We start from the raw sequence: 19778 nt of genomic DNA on the forward strand, positions 1-19778 counted from the left end.
AGTAGGACACCAGATACAGTGGCCACAAAAGTCAGAAAACCTGAATCCACTCACTAGCCGTGCCACCCGTCCTGTCACACTGTCCGAGCTTTCATTTCTTCATCTGTCCAATGGAGACAACGCTGTTTGCTCTTGGCTACTTTATGGGAGACTCAAGAGTCAAATATAAACCATAAAAATGTTTTGTAACGTGTTGACTGCTGTACAGCTGCTATTAGCTAACTCTGGTCATCGTGATGAGGGCAGTGGTGACGGGTAATGACTTCTGCAAACACGATCTCTTTCCATTTCTCTCCAGGTTTCCGTTCCAAAGTTTGACAAGGTTCCTTGGTTTAGTGAAGCCAGCCTCATAAATAAGCCATTAGTGCTCAGCCTCCCTAAAAGGTAACAGCTCAGCCACTGGGGGGCAAAGTTTGCAAGAAAGGTCTCACCAAAGATGATTTCTTAGGAAGAATGGGGGTGGGGGGGTGGGGGAGAGGGGAATTATCAGCGAGACACATCTGCTCAGTTGAAAACCGCAAGTCAAGTGCTCAAAAAGCAGAAATGGCCTGGGTGTTTCAGACCAAAGTGAGCACAGAGTAACAGCTTGGCTGGAGGAGATCAGATCTCAAGTAACCCCCTTTTCTGCCACCACCATATAACCATCAACAGAATTTTGCCCCTGGACACTGCCTGTGAATACGCTTTCATCGTCTCATCATCCTACCTTTTCTCCTCTTTTGTAGTTTGAAATTTTCACATTTGAACCATCAAAAGTCTAGAAATATAAATTCCTGTCTTTACAGAGTGGCAATGGCCTGTGTATAACTTTGAGACAATCTCCTTCAGGCTCACCAGTCCTGCCCCTTCCAAATAAACTGCTATGGAACATAGGTTTCTATTTTTCAAAATGGGGGGGGGGGATTGGAGAGCAGGGTGCCTTTCTGTACTGCCACTTGAAATAACTGGGTTTCCTCATTCCTCCCCCATTTTTGATCCCTGGGTGTGGTGAGCTCTGGGAAGGGGGAGTGTGAGGTAATGTGGGGGTGAATTGAGAAATCAGGAAAGGATAGGGAAGGGCTTGGGCCAAGTTCCAGGTGTGTCACAGATGGAAACGTGGCTCCCTGGCATGTGCAGTTTGCTAGAGGCAGTACTCTCTAAAAAGAGTTTTTGCTCCTGTTGGTAACTGTCACGTACCCTCCTGCCCGAAGATAAGCGACTCTCTGGGAGGGACATTCTCCCCACGTCTCCACTCCAATAACACGCACCATTTAAAAAAACCACATTCTCCATAAGCAGCAGCTTTGTGTATTTTCAGAGCATCTATGAAGGAAGGGCTTGTTGTTCGGTTCTGTTATTTTTACATGGCTTTGCGTTTTCCTAAACTCTAGCTAATGTCTTAGTATAAATCAGGCAATCAGAGAGTCAATAAACCCAAAGGCTTATTTATGAACTAAAAACACAGGTGATGTAGCTCTTGTTAAGAGCTTTTTAGCACTTGAAGTAACAGCATGAGTGATGACCAGTTAGCACCTTTTCATTGGGGCCAGGGCACAAGTTCACATAACAGTGACAGTCAGATGGCATAAATGAGTAGAGCAGGCTAAATGGGCACTGGAGTGAAGGCAGATCACCTCCCTGACAAGGGGGGGCAGCCTGCCCTCTACCCCAGTCAATGTTGCCTGCAGGTATGTGACTCCAGTAGCCAGATCTGCTGGTTTTTCTCACAACACCAGAAATCTGGATCTTTACATGAAAATGGCTAGTGTTGGACATCTAAATAGGGTAACACCCTGCTATGCCCCTTCCCCACTCCCGTGCCCATTAGACCAGCCACACAGCCAGGAGCAAAGCACCCCTGTGCACGGCTCTCTCACCCCCAGCTCCCTCCTTCCCTAATTGTATAGTCTTCGGTAGAGGGTTGGGGTAGGGGCACAGGGCCGGGCTGGAACTAGGCAGGCCCAGAACACAACGGGGTGCCCTCAGAACCTGTGCACTTTCCCAGCCATGTCCTGGAGTGTCCCGGTGGGGCCAGTCTACGGACAGTCACCTGGGAAAGGGACGGGTTGCTTTTCCTCCAGCCAGCCAAGCTCAAGCTAAGGAGAAATGACCTAAGGTGGCCAGTGAAGCTCTACTCATGTCTGTACTGGCAGGAGGTGGGCAGCAAGCTGAACCCTTGCAAAGAGAAATGGCGCTTACCTACCTCATGGGAATTCTAACACACTGACTGGACACCTGTGAGATGCCCTGAGCTTTGGGGAGGACACGCTAGGGATGCAAAGTCTTTGGAAGGATGTGGTTTGTTTAAGTATCAACAATTCTTAAGGATTAGACACGCCTCATCTGGACAAAGCTCTGGCTTCCAAGCCATTTATTTTTGGCCACACCCCTTTCTGAGATCTTGGTAAGAACCTTTGAAATGTGCTTGCAGTATTACCTAGCCTTGGACAAGCAGTTCTGACACAGCACAGTCTGCAAAAGAGAAAGGAACATTGAGTGAAATGTGCACAGAGCACCCCAACCATGAGCTCTGGAAACACAGCTGGGGGTTGGAGGACACGAGACCTGCCCTGAAGGTCAATGTCTGCCCAGACCCCAGCTTTGGAGGGCGCCATGCAGAGTGGCCTGACTGTGCTGAAGCCACTCTCATCATCAGTCTCAAAAGCCCTCGGGTCACAGTGAGTGCTTTATTTGAGATTACTGTGTGCTAAGCATTCTAAAGTGAGCCCTGCTCGTCCCTGGTCAGCACTCAGGTGTCAAGTCCAGGTCCTGAAGGGGCTGGGGCAGACCTACCTCCCTGCTTTCCCAGGGCCCAGGAACATGGTGAGGCCAAATGGAACAATAAATACCTGGTGAACACCTAAGTCTTTCCACACGCCTTCTTCTAAATGAAGAATGGCAGTGATGTCTGTCCTCAGTAGAGAGGAGAGGCGTTCTTGGCACAACTACCATCATTCCGAGCTTCCTTCTCTTGGAGGCCAAGGGCACACACGGTGCTCAGCACACACAGGCAGGTTACGATGACAGCCCCCCTGTAGACCTCAGCCCTTATGCTAGAATAAAATGAACCACACCGACCAGTGGGGGCGGGGGCGGGGGGGTCACTGGTGTGACCTCTGCAGCATCACTACTTCTCCTGTGACTGGAAACAAAGAAACGTTCCAGAGAAAAAGTGTGGCTGGAGAGAGAAAATTTCCATGGGAGGAAACGGGTGGATTGTTTCCGTGTGCAGGGGCACAGGCTCCAAGAAAGCAGGCCAGGCACGAAAGGACGGCACGTATTAAAGATCAGTAACTTCTAGGCAGGTCTTTTTAGGAAGGAGGTCTGGTGTATTTCACCCATCACACATGTGCTTTACGAACAATTTTTTCCCCCCTGAATTTGTACACTGTCTCTGACAAGCTGCAGCTGGCATTGGTTAGTTCAACACAAAAGGGAGAGAGAAGGCAGACTGACTTACGAGGGCAAAGCCATCTTTGGGAGCGCCAGAATGTCCCAGGGCCTCCAGGATTAGGGTGGGGGTGAGCCTGGGAGGGTCCCTTGGGTTCTCTCTGAAACAACCGAAGGCCTGGCTCTTCAGAGAATGTGGTTCTAACTTGCTTTTGTTTTGATTACTCAGATCTCCCCATGCCTCTGCCACTTTTCTGATTTCATCCAAGAAGAATATGCACTTGCCAATTATGTTTCCTGTTCCAGAGGACTTATCTAAGGTACTCAAAAAGTGTTTTTCTTTAATTGAAAAGAAACCCATAGCAATTCTAGGGTGATGCGGAAGGTGAATACAAAGGCACTTCCTATCTGTTTAGCACAGCTGGAGGCTGGGCATCTCAGTATTCAGTAGGTAGTAGCTGAAAGAAATGAATGATCCTGGCCGCCCTCCCCCCAGTGGCCTGCCTTAGGGCTCCCACCACCAGGGCTGAGAAGGAAAGCATGAGGTTAGACTCCTCGAAAAGGGAAACCAAAAAAGTTCCCATTGAGGAATCTGCCCTGCGACTTTCAGAGACCACTTCTCAGCCTGTGTCCAGAACCAGACCTGCTTTCTGGGGTCTCTCACCCCTTCCCACCACCGCCATGAATCCCTCACGTCTCCCACCTCTGACCCTACACCCAAAGGATTTCACATTAAAACTCCTCATCTCCTCCACCTCCCAGAAGTCACCCTTGACTGGCAGCTGGGGGACACTCAGTGGCACTGTGCTGCACTGAAGGGTTTCCGGACATTCCTGGTGCTTGCGAAGTCAGCACCTCCCGGAGGAAGAGAGAGATTTCTGTGGGAGATGAGCAGTTTCTTCACCTGAAAACACTGCATGGCACTCGCAGGGCTGTTGTAGGGAGGGCATGAAACAGTGTTCCTGAAGCACTTGGCACAGGGCCTGGCTCATCACCGGAGCTCCGTGAGTGTGGCCCCAATTAGGACAAGCACTCATGTCACTGGATAACAGTGACGAACCCCTTTCTATCTGGTTTAATAGGGATACAGGATGAGCAAGTGAGATGCCGCTGGCTCACATGAGAGGGGTGGATGGACAGGTCCACACTGCACACTAAGTATTAGAGAGTGGACAAAGTACTAGACAGGTGAGAGGAAAGGCCACCTGCGGGGGGGGGGGGGCGAGCAGAGAAGGAGCGAGGGGTGGATTCAGGAGCAAGTGGCATCTGCACTGAGTCTGGAAGACATCATCTCCACACGTGGAGGCAGAGCCCTGGAAGCGAAGACATGGAGACTGAGCGCGCCGGACCCGCTTATAGAGAATTCAGGCCTGCAGGAGCTTACGGACGGGAACCAAGGACGTGGGTGGGCCCGGCCAGAGCACAGGAGTGTCGCGGGCAGGGCTGTGCTTGCGGTCACCGCATTAATCCCCCTAACAACCTGGTCAGGCAACTAGGTGAGAGTGGCACCGTGACATGCAAAGGGGCTGAGCAGAAACATCTGGGCTTGGCAGCTGCTGCAGAACCAGCAAGAAGGAAACTTTCTAGACCCTCAGTCTCCTTGAACTTCCTATCTAGATAGGTTCCCCCTGCCACCGAGCGCCCCCTCATCGCAGGTTTGCTCTGGTTCTCAGTGCGCCGTGCCATGCGAGGCACTAAGTCTCCAGGCACCAGCGGCCTGGGCAAGTGAGAGGCCCACCTTCCCCAGGGCTCAGAATTTCGTGACTGCAATACTCATGGGCGGCCACTAGATAGCAGCCGAGAGCAACAGCGTCCGCGGCTGGGCCAAGGGCGGAGCCAGAAAGGCCGGTCCTTGGGAGGCTCAGGAGGTCACAAGTCCATTACTCCTGCTGGGAAAGGAGAACTCAGGTACCTCACTCTCACCGTCACCCTCACCCTGCTAGGGGCTGACCCTGCGCGCGTGCACGGGCGTGTGTGTGTGCTTGACTGTGTGTGTCAAGGGAGGCAAAATTTCACCTGTGCTGTCCGGGTTTTCAGCTGGGCCTGAGGATTAAATTGACCGAAGACGAATTAACAGGGGGAAAGCATACACACTTATTTACTGTAAGTTTACATGACACGGGAGCCCTCATAAGGAAATGAGACCCAAAGAAGAGGCAAAACCTGCATGTGTTTATACTGGCTGAGCGAAGAGAGGCAATCGTGGGAAAGCAAACTGCGCTGGAGGCTAAGGGACAGTTATTTAAACAAAGTCTGTTTGTGGAGAATTCTCTCAGCTTCATCTTCTTGTCCTTGATGATAAGAGTGTTACTTTCCTCCTGGTATAAGGAGGTCCTCTTCGCAGGGGTGGGGGTGGGGGGTTATCTCCTACTTTTAGAAAGAAAAGGGGAGGGTCAGAACACCCTTATTGCACCTGCTGTTTTTATAAAGTGCCTTTAGCTCAAAATAATCCTTATGCTACAGTGGCATGTTCGGGAGAGGCGTATTCTGCCACCCTTCCTAGGGAACCCCGACCCCTCTTCTGTTGGGACACCTGGCGGGTACCTCAAATCAGATCCCTGCCTGTCACACAGACTCCTCGTCCCCCAAGCTGGCTGCAAACGTGAAGGCCTGAGCGTGTCTGCTGTGAGGTAAACCATCACAGCCTCTCCTTTCTGGGAAGACGTCATGTTTTATCTCGCGGGAGTGGAATGCACTGTGGACACACTATCTCTTAGCCTCTAAATTGGGGACCTGCCAAGAGCTACCGGCAGCCCTGCAGCCACCCAGCGGTCCTGTTCCCTGGGCATGGTGCAGAGGTCCTGCCACCTGGCCCCCTTCCTCTTCACCGTCACAGGTCAAAGGGCAGAACTTTGAACACCCACAGTGGCATTCCTCCCAGCTCAGGAGCTGTCCTGGGGCCAGTGCAGGGTCTGTGTGTCTAGAACAGTTGTCCCTGGTGAACAGAGAGGAAACAGTCTCAGAGACAGAAAGACGGGGGAGAGGGAGACAGCAGATGCTGAGAGACACACAGGGAGATGAGGAGACGAAAACACCATAAAGGAGACAGAAGAGGTGAAGTCACGATGAAGAAAGATAAGAAACAAAAAAATGGAGCCCAAACACCCCCCCATGGCAGCCTCTACTGTGAAGCTGCTTCTCTCTTAGTCATGACTTTCACCTGCCACTTCTCAGCAAGTCAGGACTCCCCAAGGTGCAGGGAAGAGGAAAAGTGTGATAAAATAGCTGGATATTTGGCCAGGAGGTGACTGAGTCAGAACTCCTAGACAAGGCTGAGCTGATGTGTGCGGGTTAGCTGGAGCACTGCAGCCAGAGACCCTGCACCCCTCTGCCCACTTGCTGGAGTTGGGTGTAACTGACAAGCCCCCCAGGCATTCACGGGGGAGGGGGGTAAAACGCCACCCCAATCTCTCCATCCCTACCCCCCTCACTTCTCTCTGATCTAGGGGTGCTGTTCCCGTCTAATGAGTGAGAGTAAAGATGGGGCATTATTTATTTTGCTTTTAGCAGACCTGTGACAAAAAGCCCTGGCCACTTCCAGTTTTCTCACCACCAAGAAATCTTTTTATCATTTCTCTCATTGAACTCAATTTTTGAAAGCTCATGACCACCTTGGGAACTATTGTGTATACACCTACATTTTTCTCCTGATTATATTGATCAAACATATATAACTACAATTTTTTAAACAGAAGCGATAACACCTGCAGCCAGAAATCATGATGTAGTAAACACCAAGTTTGCTAAGTCAGGATGGCAGGGCCACGGCTGTTGCTTATTTTAAGGGTGTGTTTTCCTAGTGAACGGTAAGAGAATTTTTAAAACTGCATTCAGCTTTATTGTGTAATTGAGATGACGGGTGTTTTCAGAGAGCAGGAAAATGTTTGATTACCACAGGGTATTTTTTGGAATATTGAGAATAGTCCTCTGACCACTGCTGTTTGACTTCTAAGGGACACGGGCATTGTTGTGCCCTCCTATGAATCCTAAGAGTCTGCTGTCCCCTGAGGAAAGGTGGGTTTCCTTTGAACTTTCATCCAGAGAACTTTCTGGCTCACTGGAACTGAATAGATGTTGTGGGGACAGAGTCCCAAAGAGCAGTTTCCAGGCTGTCAGCCTCACGTGAAAAGGTGCTGGCTCGGGTAGTAGATGGCCATCAGCTGTTACCAGTTAGCCAGTGGCCACTGATATAAGTGCTATGGCTAAGCTAGCAAGCATGGGTTGCAGCTAGCAAGTGGGGTGGGTTGGTAGAGAAGCGGACGGCAGATTGCGGATCGTGTGGCTCCCGCTTTCTGTGTCTACAATCCAGCTGCCAGCGAGACTATAAGTGGTATGAACCCCCTACCCATGGCTCTGTGGGTGTTCCTTTTTGGCTTCCCCGTATCCTGCGTTCTTGTGCGGGGAGCAGGACCAGAGAGCCTGCACGACAGATGTGATATTTGACAAATAGCTTAGCCTTTCTGGGCCATTCCTCGTTGCACGATTTCCTCATGTGTTATTGTGCTCCTCGAACGAGCTGAGCTAGGGGACCTATGAGGTCTGTCTCAGCTCAGGCAGGAGTGGAAAGGAGAAAAGGAAAAGAGGTGTCACAGGGCAGGAAGGACATAGGCAAATTGGTCAATGCTCCTCAAATCGTGCTTGTGATGCTGTTTCTAGAATCACCATCTGGTGCTTACGTTTTCAGTTTTTGTTATGTGGACAGGTGTGTGTGTGAGAGAGAGACAGAGATGTATATTTCTCTGTCTCTACCAAAGACTCAAGGAGGCCAAATACCTGAGCCACGAGCCAGACCTTGGGGACCTCAGCAGATACTGGCCTCAGACATTAGGATGTTTCCAATTATGAAATATGAAGGGACTGGCTGAACTCTCATCAGACCTTGGCCAGCCTGCAAGAGGCTGTTGTCACTCTCCCGTCACAACTGCCATCTGCTGTCCTAGGGACAGCTGCTCGGGAAAGGAGAATCCCGTGACCATCTCAGAGCCTCTTTCCTTGGGGGCTCTGCCTGCAGATACTACAACCAGGGGCCCGTGCTCTGAACCACTGGCCAATTCACCCTCCATTCCTGCCCTGGCTGCTGAGCTGGCCTTCAGGAAAGCGAGAGTGAAAGGGAGGGTAGCAGAAGGTAGTGGTATCAGGGCTGGGAAAGAGAGCAGGCAGGAGGGAGGACGCCGAGGCCCACAGAACATGGAATCCAAAACTCTTTGCATCCACTTCCTGGCAGACGGTCTAGGCAGGACTTGTGTGTCACAGGTACCTCCCATGTTGTATAAACACCACGCACTGCACCCCCGTGCCCTCACCCTCCTCTCCAAATGCAGAGGAGTGAAGCATCTCTTCTCAGAGGCCAAGTGTCACTGGACAGGAGTCTCAGGTGGGGTCACTCACTGCCACATTTCTGGCAGAGGTGATGGAGACCCCACATCACATACTGGTTTTCGCCTCTCCCTGTAAAGTGTGGGCAGGAGTAGATCCTGCCTCTGTCTTTTTGGCCACAGAGACCATCGGCAGCAAGGGCTGGGAGGCCCAAATGGGTATGTGATTGACCAAAGTCACTCGGGTCGCTCCTGGAGCCAGGTCTGGAACCGAGCAATTTGGGCTCCCAGCCAGTGCCTTTCCCCAGCACATTGAGTGGAATGAACTTGGTACCATGATATCCTGTAACGCTCCCTTCCGACAGTGTTATAATGGTGACCTTCACACACGTACACGTGTATCTTCTGTTTTAGGTATTTACAGATAGTACCAATGTATGTTGGTTATGTCTCTTCATACCTGGTAGTTTAAAATGCTTACAATGACTCATTCAGCTAACGTGTCAAATGCCTGCTATGTACAGGACTCTGCGATAGGCTCTAGGAATACAGAGATGTGGGAGGCATGTTCTTACTCTTAAAGAACTCTCGGCCAAGTGGAGAAAATAAACACAACAGTCCAAAAAGCGATACCAGCTCTAGGATGGAATCAGAGAGGTAGGGACCCAACTTCGGCTAGGGGTGTGCAAAGTGGTGGGAGAGTCAGGAGAAAGGTTTTTCTGAGACAGTGGCACCTAAGCTATGTCTTAAAAGAGGAGGCATGAACTAGGCCAGGAAGGGCAATATAGAAAACATTCCATCCCTCCGGTTCCACGAGATGACACTCACGGGCTGTGGGACTCTAGAGCTGCATCTACTCTCACCTGGCAAGCACCTGCCATGCACCTTGCAGATCGCTCAGATATGTTTGTTGCTTGGTTTGCAATGATTTCTGTGATGCCGGTCCCTGTGGCATCTAGGAGTGTCTGCATGCAGAAACCGGAAGTCTAGGAAAGGTGACAGAGTCAGCTGCAGGAAAGGCAAGACTCTGCTTATGACTCTACTCAAAACCAACCTGCCCCAGGAGGCTCCCTTGCCCACCTCCAACCTGTCCAGTGTTCCTTGGTCTGAAGTTGCACTTTCAGACCAAGTGCAAATGCTAACTCTACAAGCCCTTCCTGACCCCTCCAGGGGCACGTGGGCTCCCTCTTTTCTGAAGTTCCAGAAGTCCCATTGCTGCTTCTTTGATACCTAGTACATCCGAGCTTGAGTAGCCATTTCCAAGAGGTTATCTTAGTCTCAGAACTCAGAGAAACACGAGAGATGGAGAGAGGAGCGTGGCCCCAGGAGATACCATGCCTAGGACTCGGGAAAGATGTGGGAGAGGGTGGAATCATCCCAGAAGCACAGGAGTCAGTACCCAGGGCATTTCTCTTTAGCCTCCTTCTCACTCCATCCCTCCTCCTACCAGACAATCGGCCATCCCCAGGTCTCCTCATTTACCTGAAGCAGAGTTGCTAGGTCATTCTTCTGTGTCGTTGCATAGTGTTTTCTAGGTTGGCACATACTCCACCCTTCAATAGTTACCCAAGCATTGCCTGCCCTTTTAACCCTTCTCAGGGTCTCCCCTCTATGACCCATCCCCCCTACCCAAGTGGCCTCAATATATCTCTGTCTTGGTGCTTTTCACACCATTGTACACAGTCTGCCAGGTGGTGACAGCTTAGAAGCCGTGTCTCAGCTACCTCGGTGGCCCCAGTACCTAATGAAAGGGCAAATGAATGGATCTGTGGTCTTCCCTGGTCTTCCTTCAGGCCAGAAACTGTCTTATTCATCTTTGTGACCCCGTCACAGTGCCCTCCACGTGGTGGCCTCACAATAAATTGTTTGTTGTTGAATGAATGAAATCTAGTCATTCATACTCATCCTTTCACTTACCAACCCATGACATTGTGTAATACAGAGTTGATTCTTTTTAAATGGCCTGTGAAAAGGAAATGTATTTTAAGTATTTGTCAGAAGCATCCAACGTTGTCCCTACTTTCCAGTCCTCAAGCCCCCAGCAATGCCTCATGCACATGCCCCACCTGTCGCAGGATGCGGCTGCCTGCAGACCCGTCTGGCACAGGTCACGTTAGGAGCACAGCCAGGCACTGTGCAGGCAGGTCCATCCTCTTCCTGATTCACACACCTCCCGGGGCAGCCGGAACGGGCCAGGGCACAGGTGTGCACACAGGTAGATAGGCCAGCAAGTCGATGAAATGAGAGGAGCAGGCTTCAGCTCTCAGCGATCGTCTGCTTGTCCCTGTGCCCCCACCACCTGCATATACTGCGCGTCCTATGAGCATGTCCCTCAACTCTGATATCAGAGAGAGACGATGGCTGAGACTCCCCAGACCGAACAGTGGCCTCCACTTGCCATTGGCTCCTGCCCTAAACAGACTTTTACCAGAGATGTGAATCAGAGCCTCCCGTTGCAGGTGTAAGGGCTCCAAACCCTGCTCCCTTCACCCTCGGGTAGAGGTGCAGTCAGGAGGAAAGCAGTGGTTGCAGTGAGCAGGCAGGGCTCCCACCGACCCTTCTCTGGTGCCTTCTTCGTCCTGGCTGGGACAGCCTGTGTCCCCCAGAGGAGGGAGGAGCTCAGGGCCCACACACCAGCTCCAGTTCTGCTTATGGCTCAGTCATGGCTCTCAGGAGACTGAGAAGGGCCAGTGTGTGCTGCAGAGCTGATGTTTGGCCAGAGTTAAGGTGTGAGAAGAGAGGGTAATACGTCAGAGGGGCCAGTGAAAGGAGGTTTGTGGAAGAGTCTTCTATTCATTTTCTCAGGCCCCCAGTGGTCCTCAGCTGGTTCCTGTGGGGACAGAGTCCCAGAGTTCAGTTTCCAGGCTCTCGACCTCACGTGGAAAGGTGCTGGCTCGGGCAGTAGATGGCCATCAACTGTAACCAGTTAGCCGTTAACCACTAATAAAACGGCCATGGCTACGCTAGCAAGTGCAGATTGCAGCTAGCAAGTTGGTTACTTGGTTGGCAGAGAAGCGAACGGCGCATTGCGGCTCTTGCTTCCTGTGTCTCCAACCCAGCTGCCAGCAAGAGTATAGTGGTATGACTCCCCCATCTATGGCTCCGTGGATGTTCCTTTTTGGCTTCACCATGTCCTGCGTTCTAGTGTGGGGAGCGGGACCAGAGACCCTGCATGACAGTCCCTATGGTGCGATCCTTTGTATAAAATGGGTAAAATGTACCGCCTCCCAGAGAGTAAAGCCTCTCAGACTGTATGCTCAGTGGAAAGACAGGCCGTGCGGCATTTTACCGCCAGCCCTACCCCTCTGTGCCAGCTGACTTATACCTGTCTCACTGTATGCAGGGGCCCCGAGGCCACCACCGAGTCTGTGACTCACCCCCTCCTGCCCAAACTCTTTCTGCGCCTACCAGCTGCAACCAAGCCTAGATTCAACGTCGACCTGGGGGAGGAGGGGTGAGACCAAACTGTCCATCTCTGTCTTATGGGCAGAATCACTGTTACCTCTCTTTCCCCTCCACGCCTCCCCCACCGCTTTGCTGCCCCGGATACCACAGCATTTCCTGACTCTCTCTGTCTCTCTCTTCTCAGGCGGGGAGGAACCAGAGTAACCTCCTGCTGGTGAGAAACAAGCAGCTGTGCTCCACATGTCGAGAGATGAAGATGGTAAGTCAGCAAGATGCCGGAGCTGGGGACAGAATACAGGCATCCAGAAAGGAAGGTGGGAAACTGTTTGCAGATAACACGATCTTCTGGATAGAAAGTCCTAAGGGAGTCACACCCATGCTCATACGTACACACACACACACACACACACACACACACACACACAACTGTTAGAGCTAATAAATGAGGAAAGCAGTTACAGGATGTAAGATCAACATACCAAAATGAATTTCATTTCTGTACACTAGCAATGAACAATCCAAAAAACGAAATTGAGAAAAAAAAAATTCCATTTACAATAGCATCACAAATTAAAATACTTACGAATAAATGGAACCGAAGAAATGTAAGATTTGTACATCAAAAACAATCAAATATCATAGAAAGAAATCAAAGAAGACCTAAATAAATAGAACCCTGTGTTCATGGCTTGAAAGACAATATGAAGACAGCAGTACTTCCCTGAATTGTTCTACAAATTCAGTGGATCCCTCTCGAAATCCCAGATGCTTTTCTGGCAGAGACTGAGAAACATCTTAAAATTCAGATGGAAATAAATGCAGGAGATGCAGAGTAGCCAAAATAATCTTGAAAAAGAAGAACAAAGTTGAAAGAATCCCACTTCCCAGTTTCAAAACTTACTACAAAGCTGCAATAATCAGGACTTTTGGTACTGGCATGAAGACGGACGTGTAGATCAAGGGACTATAATTGAACCCAGAAATAAGCCCTTACATTTATGAACAATTGATTCTTGACCAGGCTGCCAAGACAATTGAATGGGGGAGAGAACCGTCTTTCCAATAACTGATCCCGAGACGACTGCATATCCTAAACAGGTGGTATCCTAAACAGGACCTGGGTTGTATAACTACTCAGACACCCGTGGAACCCTGGGCTGGAGCCCAGTTACTTAGCGTGGAAGAGACACCCACTGAAAGTCGTGGTCGGGAGTCACCGGGGACATCTGTACGAAGGGCACGCTCACCGCTTTCACGTGTGCTTCAAAGTGCGTTCATTCATTCACTAATTTGATCAGCAAATATTTCTCAAACAGGCACTGTGTTAGGACCTGGAAATACACGCATAGAGATGTGGGCTGTGCCCTCATGAGAAAGTCTGTGAAGGAAGCCAGACGTGAAGCAAGTGAATACAATAAAAGGGGCAGGAGTGTTCTGAGAGGAAGGGAGCCCAGGGAGCAAGGAGGTTGTCAGGCAGAGGATTGCCCAGCAGTAGTCCCGGGTCAGCAGTGTCTGGGAGACAGTGACACTTAACTTGGGTCCTGGAGAATGTTAGGGCGAAGTGAACCAAGAGAATTGGAAGGCTTACTAATCTTGAAGTACCTCACTTCCAAATATGATAACCAGAGAAGAACAAGGACCCTATGACCTGGGGGCAGGGGGATCCCCCCAGGTCGTTTGTATCACAAAAGGATGCACCAGTGACTCTGGTAGTAAATACAACTTGACTTTGCTAAGGGGATACATTGTTTCCATGAGTTGTAATGCAGTTCGGGGCTGTGTTCTAACAGAGACCTTCTTCCTCAGATACAACCAAGAACTATGATGATCCCAGGTGACGAGAAACTATCCTTCAAGAATTTTATGAGTCATAGGTAAGTCAAAGGTTTAGATCGGGACACAACGCTAATTCTGATGCCCTTACTTTGGAGACACAGGATAGTGGAGAGAGAAACACCACGCAGAATGTTTAGGGGTTGCTTAGGGAGCAGGCTTCTTGACTGGTTTTGTTTTCTGGTTAAACAGGATAGTTAGACCCAAAAAGTTGTTTTCACCTTTTTGCTTGAACAACTATTGACACAACTGTGGAAGTTTTCATCGTCCTTTCCACCTTCCCAAGGACAGTACAAGGAATCAGATGGGAGATTTCTGTGATAACTTAGGCAAAACTAAATACAAACTCTCCATGAAGGTGATGCATCAATTCAGAAGGTTACACAGAACCTGCCATGAGTCCTGGATGGCGTCTGCTACTTTTCAGTAACCAAAATGCCTGTTACCAGTTTGTTGGGTTGTCATTTGCTGCTTTCTTATCAAGATCAAGTATATCACAAATAAGATGCAGTCCGAATTTTGATTAGTTAGATTTCAGGGGTTTTTTTTTTGTTGTTGTTGTTTTCTGTATTTATCAGACAGGGAAGATGGACTCAGTTTTTACATTATTAAAACATGGACTCCTCCTGGATCAGGCAGGAAGGTAGGTAGACTTGCTTTGCAGTGGATGGTTGAAATGTAGACATACAATCACCCTTGCATATGACCAATCAAAATAGTTATATGTGTCACAGGATTGTAAAGTACAGCATAGGGCATATAATCAATAATCTTGTAATAACTATATATGGTGCCAGGTAAGTACTAGACTTATCAGCGGTGGGAGAATCACTTTGTAAGTTATATAAATTCTAACTGCTACACTAATATAATATTGAAAAAAAAAGTAAGTTACATGTGATCTAATGGCAATCTTTCCTTTTTTTCCCTCATAGAGATAGCAGTAATGTGGGAAAATAAATGGGTCCTTTTGTGACCTGATGTTGGACAGCAGTAGCTGTTAGATTCCTTGGGTGCCTCAGGGCCGTTTGTTCCAAGCTGAGATGTAGACTCAGACGCATGAAAACCACGGTGACTGGCCCAGATCGATAGGATCATGGAGACAATCAGTATATGAGCGCTAGAGTCTCCATCACTTTTAACATTTACCTCCACTGACTCCATACGTTTAAAGAACTCTTAGATCACAGTAAAAGTAATTCTAATAAATACTCTTTACTGACTTTTCATGGACAACTGAACTATCTAAGCTCAGGATTTCTGAGCAAAAGTTCACTCTTCTATGAAGGAGACTTTTGAGATTCGGTGGCCCAGTTTATTTATCTTGTAAGTTTGGCACTATATTAAAAAGTACTTTATTTGTGCAAGTTTGGCTCCGTGGTCTCTGCTGCAAAATGGTCTCAGTACCAGGCTAACAAGTGCTGGATTCAAGAGACCATCTCGGTTTTAAAATGTATAAGGTCGTGCTTCTTTCCAGCAAGCCCTAGTCAAGTCACTAATGTGTTTTCTTGTTTTCTCCAATTAGAATGATGAGTCTTCAGCCACCAAAAGCTCAGACTGCACCCAAGGGTCCTCATGATGACATCCCAACAGGTTTGCTTGCTTTTGGAATATGTGTGGTGGGAGGTATTCTACCCCCAGAGTAACAGAATGGAAAGTTTAATTTCCAAATTTTCTGAATAATTTTCTAAGATAATTTCCAAATTTTCTGAACAAATTCCCATTCTCTCTTTTTGAAAATTAAATTTATTGGGGTAACTGTGGTTAATAACAATATGTAAGTTTCAGGTATACAATTCTATAATACGTCTTCTGCCTATTGCATTGTGTGCTCACCACCCAAAGTCTAGTCTCCAGCCGTCACCATATGTTTGACCCCCTTTACCTTCTGTACCCTCCTCCCATCCTCTTTCCCTCTGGTAACCACTACTCTGTTGCCTGTGTCTATGAGTGTGTTTGTTTGTTTTGTTTGTTCATTTGTTGCTTTCTGTTTTATATCCTGCATATGAGTGAAATACTATGGTTCCTGTTCTTTTCCATGTGACTTATTTCACTTAGTGTATGCTCTCAAGATCCACCCATGTTGTCGCAAATGGCAGTATTTCATCATTTTTTATGGCTGTGTAGTATACCATTGTATATATATACCACATCTTCTTTATCCAATCATCCATCGAAGGACACTTTGTTTCCATGTCTTGGTTATTGTGAATAATGCAGCAATGATCATAGTGGTACATACTCGTATATCTTTACGGATGAATGTTTTCAGGTTTTTTGGGTAGATATCCAGAAGAGGGATTGCTGGGTCATATGGAAATTCTATTCTTAAATTTTTGAGGAACCTACACACTGTTTTCCATAGTGGCTGTACCAATTTACATTCCCACCAACAGTGTACGAGGGTTCCTTTTTCTCCACATCGTCCCCAACACTTGTTATTTCCTGTTTTACTGATAGTAGCCATTCTAAAATGTGTGAGGTGGTATCTCATGGTGGTTTGGTTTGCATTTCCCTTGTAACTAGTGATGTTGAGCAGCTTTTCATATATCTGTTGGTCATTTGCATGTCTTTTTAGGAAAAGTGTCTGTTGAGGTCCTCTGCACATTTTTTAATGGGATTGTTTATTCTTTTGTTGTTGAGTTGTATGAGTTATTTATATGTTTGGATATTAGCCCCTTATTGGAGGTATCATTTGCAAATATCTTCTCCCATTTCATCAGTTTCCTTTTTGTTTTGTTGATGGTTTATTTTGCTGTGCAGAAGCCTTTTAGTTTGATATAGCCCCATTCATTTATTGTTGCTTTTATTTCCTTTGCCTTTGACGTTAACTTCACAAAAACCTGATAGGACCAATTAAGGTGGGAAGGGAACTGCATTCTCACCCCCTGGAATGGCCTTGAACCTTCCAACCCAGAGGCTTCCTAAACCACCTGCCTTCTCCTGGAAGCTGCCCAGGGCTATTCTTAGGTTCACTTGCTGTTAAGAGACAAAGGGATAGTGGCTCTAAGTCCAGCTGCAGTGTTGACTTAAGTCTCATCTTTTAGAGAAGCAACACTGGGCTAGTGAAGGTGGCAGAGGGTCACTCTTTGGGATGATATAATTCAAGGGCACAGTGCAGTATAGGCTGTCCACTTTAGTGACTTTGTCTGTCTTCTCATTTGCTCTTGTACTAACTGAAGCCACCTTCAGTTTTTCTCTCATGTGGTACACACAGTAAGGAAAATCAAGGTCACTGTCTTCACTTCATACAGATGGGGAATCTAGGCTCTACCCTAGGAGGTTGCAGATAGTCTAGAGCCAGAACTGAACTGAGAAGCCATCAGGAAAGGAAATTTGAGGATAGAAGGTGTATCTTGAAGGGGTCCCGAAAGGGAAGACCAGAGACTCAGGTAACAGCTGAGATTTGGAGATATCCACTCAAGTGGAGTGAAAAATGGCTAGCCCCAATCAGCCCCTTCTTTTGAATCCAACAATATTGGCCTAGCTCATGGCTTTCATTTAGCCAAAATGGACTGAAGAGCTGAGAGCTAAGAGCACCCACTCAATGAAAAGCCCCCCTGACCCCCACGCCACTCTTCTCTGGTCTGTGACCACCTCATTCTCTTGAAGCCAAGAGCATACTGGGTAACAGGCACATACAGTTGGGTTTCGGGTTCCCTGTACCAGTCACACACTCATTCTGAGTTTCCCCTAAACCTGGATTTTTTTCAGGTGTGCCTCACAAAGGAACAAAACACACACACACACACACACACACACACACACACACACACACACCTACCTTTCCTCAGCAAGAATGTTTGTTTTCTGATTCTGTAGGACAATGTGATAAGATGCCTTTTATCAACTTAATAACCCCGGAGTGTGTTCAATGACCAGGTACAAAAGCTAGACTTGGTGTATGTGTGATCAGTACATTATGTTCTTGTACAGACCTGGTTCTCACCTGTAGACTCCACCCAAAGACACCAATTGTGGAGGTGAAACTGAAGAGACAGTGCTTATGGAGCTGGCTTGGAGCTGAAGCTCGGTAGACCTACTGTTGATTCTCTTCATGACCTTTCTGAGCTGAGCTTTGCTCTTGTATGTGCCCTCTGAGGTTATAGAAAACGCACTCATCTCAGAACAGAGAGGCCTGGTTTCAGATTCTTGTCTGGATGTACAGGCTTGGCCAAATTGTTCAAACTGTCTGGGCCTGTGTGTTCCCACCTATAAAACCAGAGAAGCATTTTGCCGCCCACCCCTGCCTCCAGGAGCCAGAACCTCAGTACAAGCAGCCTTCACCTTTGATCTGCCTACAAAAACTGCTGACACTGCCCCAGCCCCACTGGTTTCTGTGGCTGAGACATGTCCCTACTGCAACACGCTTATCGCAAAGGGCCACCCACCTTTGCTGGACATGCTACAAAGACCAAGTAGCTGACTCATCCTGGCCAATAGTACTGCCAATGATTGTCTAACTCATGTTGTTGATCACAATAATGACTTCTTGTGATTTTCTGGATTCAGCGAACCTTGACGTGTCCTCCATAATTGTTAGTGAGAACTAAGTAGGGGAAAGAGCCTACCTCTGGAAGTGATGGGGATTTCTTCCACGTTGGTTTACCTTGACTCTGGCCTTGAGTCCAGAGTTCCACGACACCCACAGCTCTTGTCAGGAAACGTGAGTAGAGAGGCCTCCCATCTAGTACAGTGGTGTGACGTGGCACCAAGAGCTCTGGGTTCTGGGTCTTAGTCCATCAGTGCCCATGACCCTGGACCTCTGTTTCCTCTGCATCCCCGTGATGAGACTGAACTGGATCCTAGGTCTGTGATCTGGTGACGTCTCTCAGCTCTCCTTCAGCTGCAGTGGGGAGCTTGTCTCCATTTCCCTTTGTCACTCAGAAACTTGCAATGGGCAGATGTTATTGCGTGCCCCAATTTACTCCCCTTCAAACCACGTGTCTCCTGGAAAAGATCAATATTAACAACTTTTTATAACTAAAATAATATTCGAAGAAGAGAGCGGGATGGTAGGGACTGTAAGGAGGCCTAACACAAATTATTTTATAAAACAAAGGTTCCTTTTGAAATGCAAGTACTCATTCCCTACTGTGGACTTTCTGTAAGATCTTGTTTATTTGAAGAGCAGAACAATATACGGGCCCCTGAAAGGTCTTCTGAGAATTGAATCCTCTTTCCCTTGGACTCATGTTACAACGCCAGACGCAGTTTATCTTCATTTTTCATTTAATTGGCCAGACTCCTCCGAGAGTTTGGTTTCTAGGCACTCCTTTCTGGCCTCTTTGACAAGATCTCCAAAAGCTGACGTGTTGTGGGGGGTAAGATGGTTCCAGTAAAGGGAATTATTATGTGAATTTTGAATCTGTTTCAGAAAGTTGACGAAGTGTTGGGTGACCTTTGGTTATATTGAGTTTCTTTAAAAATAGAACCTAAGCAGCCCTGTCCTTCCTTCTTGCGCTGTCCTCTAGAGAGCGTTCACTACCGGCTGCCCATTTTGGGCCCCAGGACAGCTGTCTTCCACAGACTGTTGTCAGACACCTACAGAACTCTGCAGGAGACACAGCTCTCTTCCTCACCCAGAAAGGAGCCAGCGGGCAAGACAGGGAGGCAGTGAGTGGCCAGAGCACAACACTTTGCAGACTCACAGAGAGAAAACCATCTCATCGAGCCACTTTCTGACACTCGTGATTTCTTCCCATCACCAAAAAGATGACCGAAGTCTGCCTTCCTAAGAGTGGCTAATATGCTAACTCTTGCCACCATCTTCTCCCTCACTTCTCCTAAAGACAAATGGTTTAATTTACACGATTATAAAGATGGACTGAGTAAAATGGAACATTTTGAGTGTCA

At 48.2% G+C, this 19778-nt stretch overlaps 1 protein-coding gene across 1 annotated transcript; it reads left to right on the plus strand.

Moving 5' to 3' along the window:
• The first annotated feature begins 4696 nt into the window (after positions 1-4696).
• Positions 4697-19759, plus strand: C11H1orf105 (chromosome 11 C1orf105 homolog). The gene is made up of 6 exons (XM_088801829.1): positions 4697-4936; positions 5164-5277; positions 12274-12348; positions 13896-13963; positions 15448-15515; positions 19397-19759. Exons 1-6 carry the CDS (start codon positions 4697-4699, stop codon positions 19540-19542), a joined length of 711 nt encoding a protein of 236 aa, XP_088657955.1. The 3' UTR covers positions 19543-19759.
• The last annotated feature ends 19 nt before the right edge of the window (positions 19760-19778 follow it).

This window comes from Rhinolophus sinicus, chromosome 11, assembly GCF_057876585.1.
Source record: "Rhinolophus sinicus isolate RSI-liver-muscle chromosome 11, RSI-T2T, whole genome shotgun sequence".
Classification (NCBI taxonomy): domain Eukaryota; kingdom Metazoa; phylum Chordata; class Mammalia; order Chiroptera; family Rhinolophidae; genus Rhinolophus; species Rhinolophus sinicus.

Excerpts from the sequence above, each read along its gene's own strand:
- C11H1orf105 (XM_088801829.1), top strand. The coding sequence starts at position 4,697 with ATGGAGACTGAGCGCGCCGGACCCGCTTATAGAGAATTCAGGCCTGCA. Across the intron at positions 4,937-5,163 it reads TGGCAGCTGCTGCAGAACCA|CAGCCGAGAGCAACAGCGTC; the intron begins GCAAGAAGGAAA and ends GCCACTAGATAG. Across the intron at positions 5,278-12,273 it reads GCTGGGAAAGGAGAACTCAG|GCGGGGAGGAACCAGAGTAA; the intron begins GTACCTCACTCT and ends CTCTCTTCTCAG.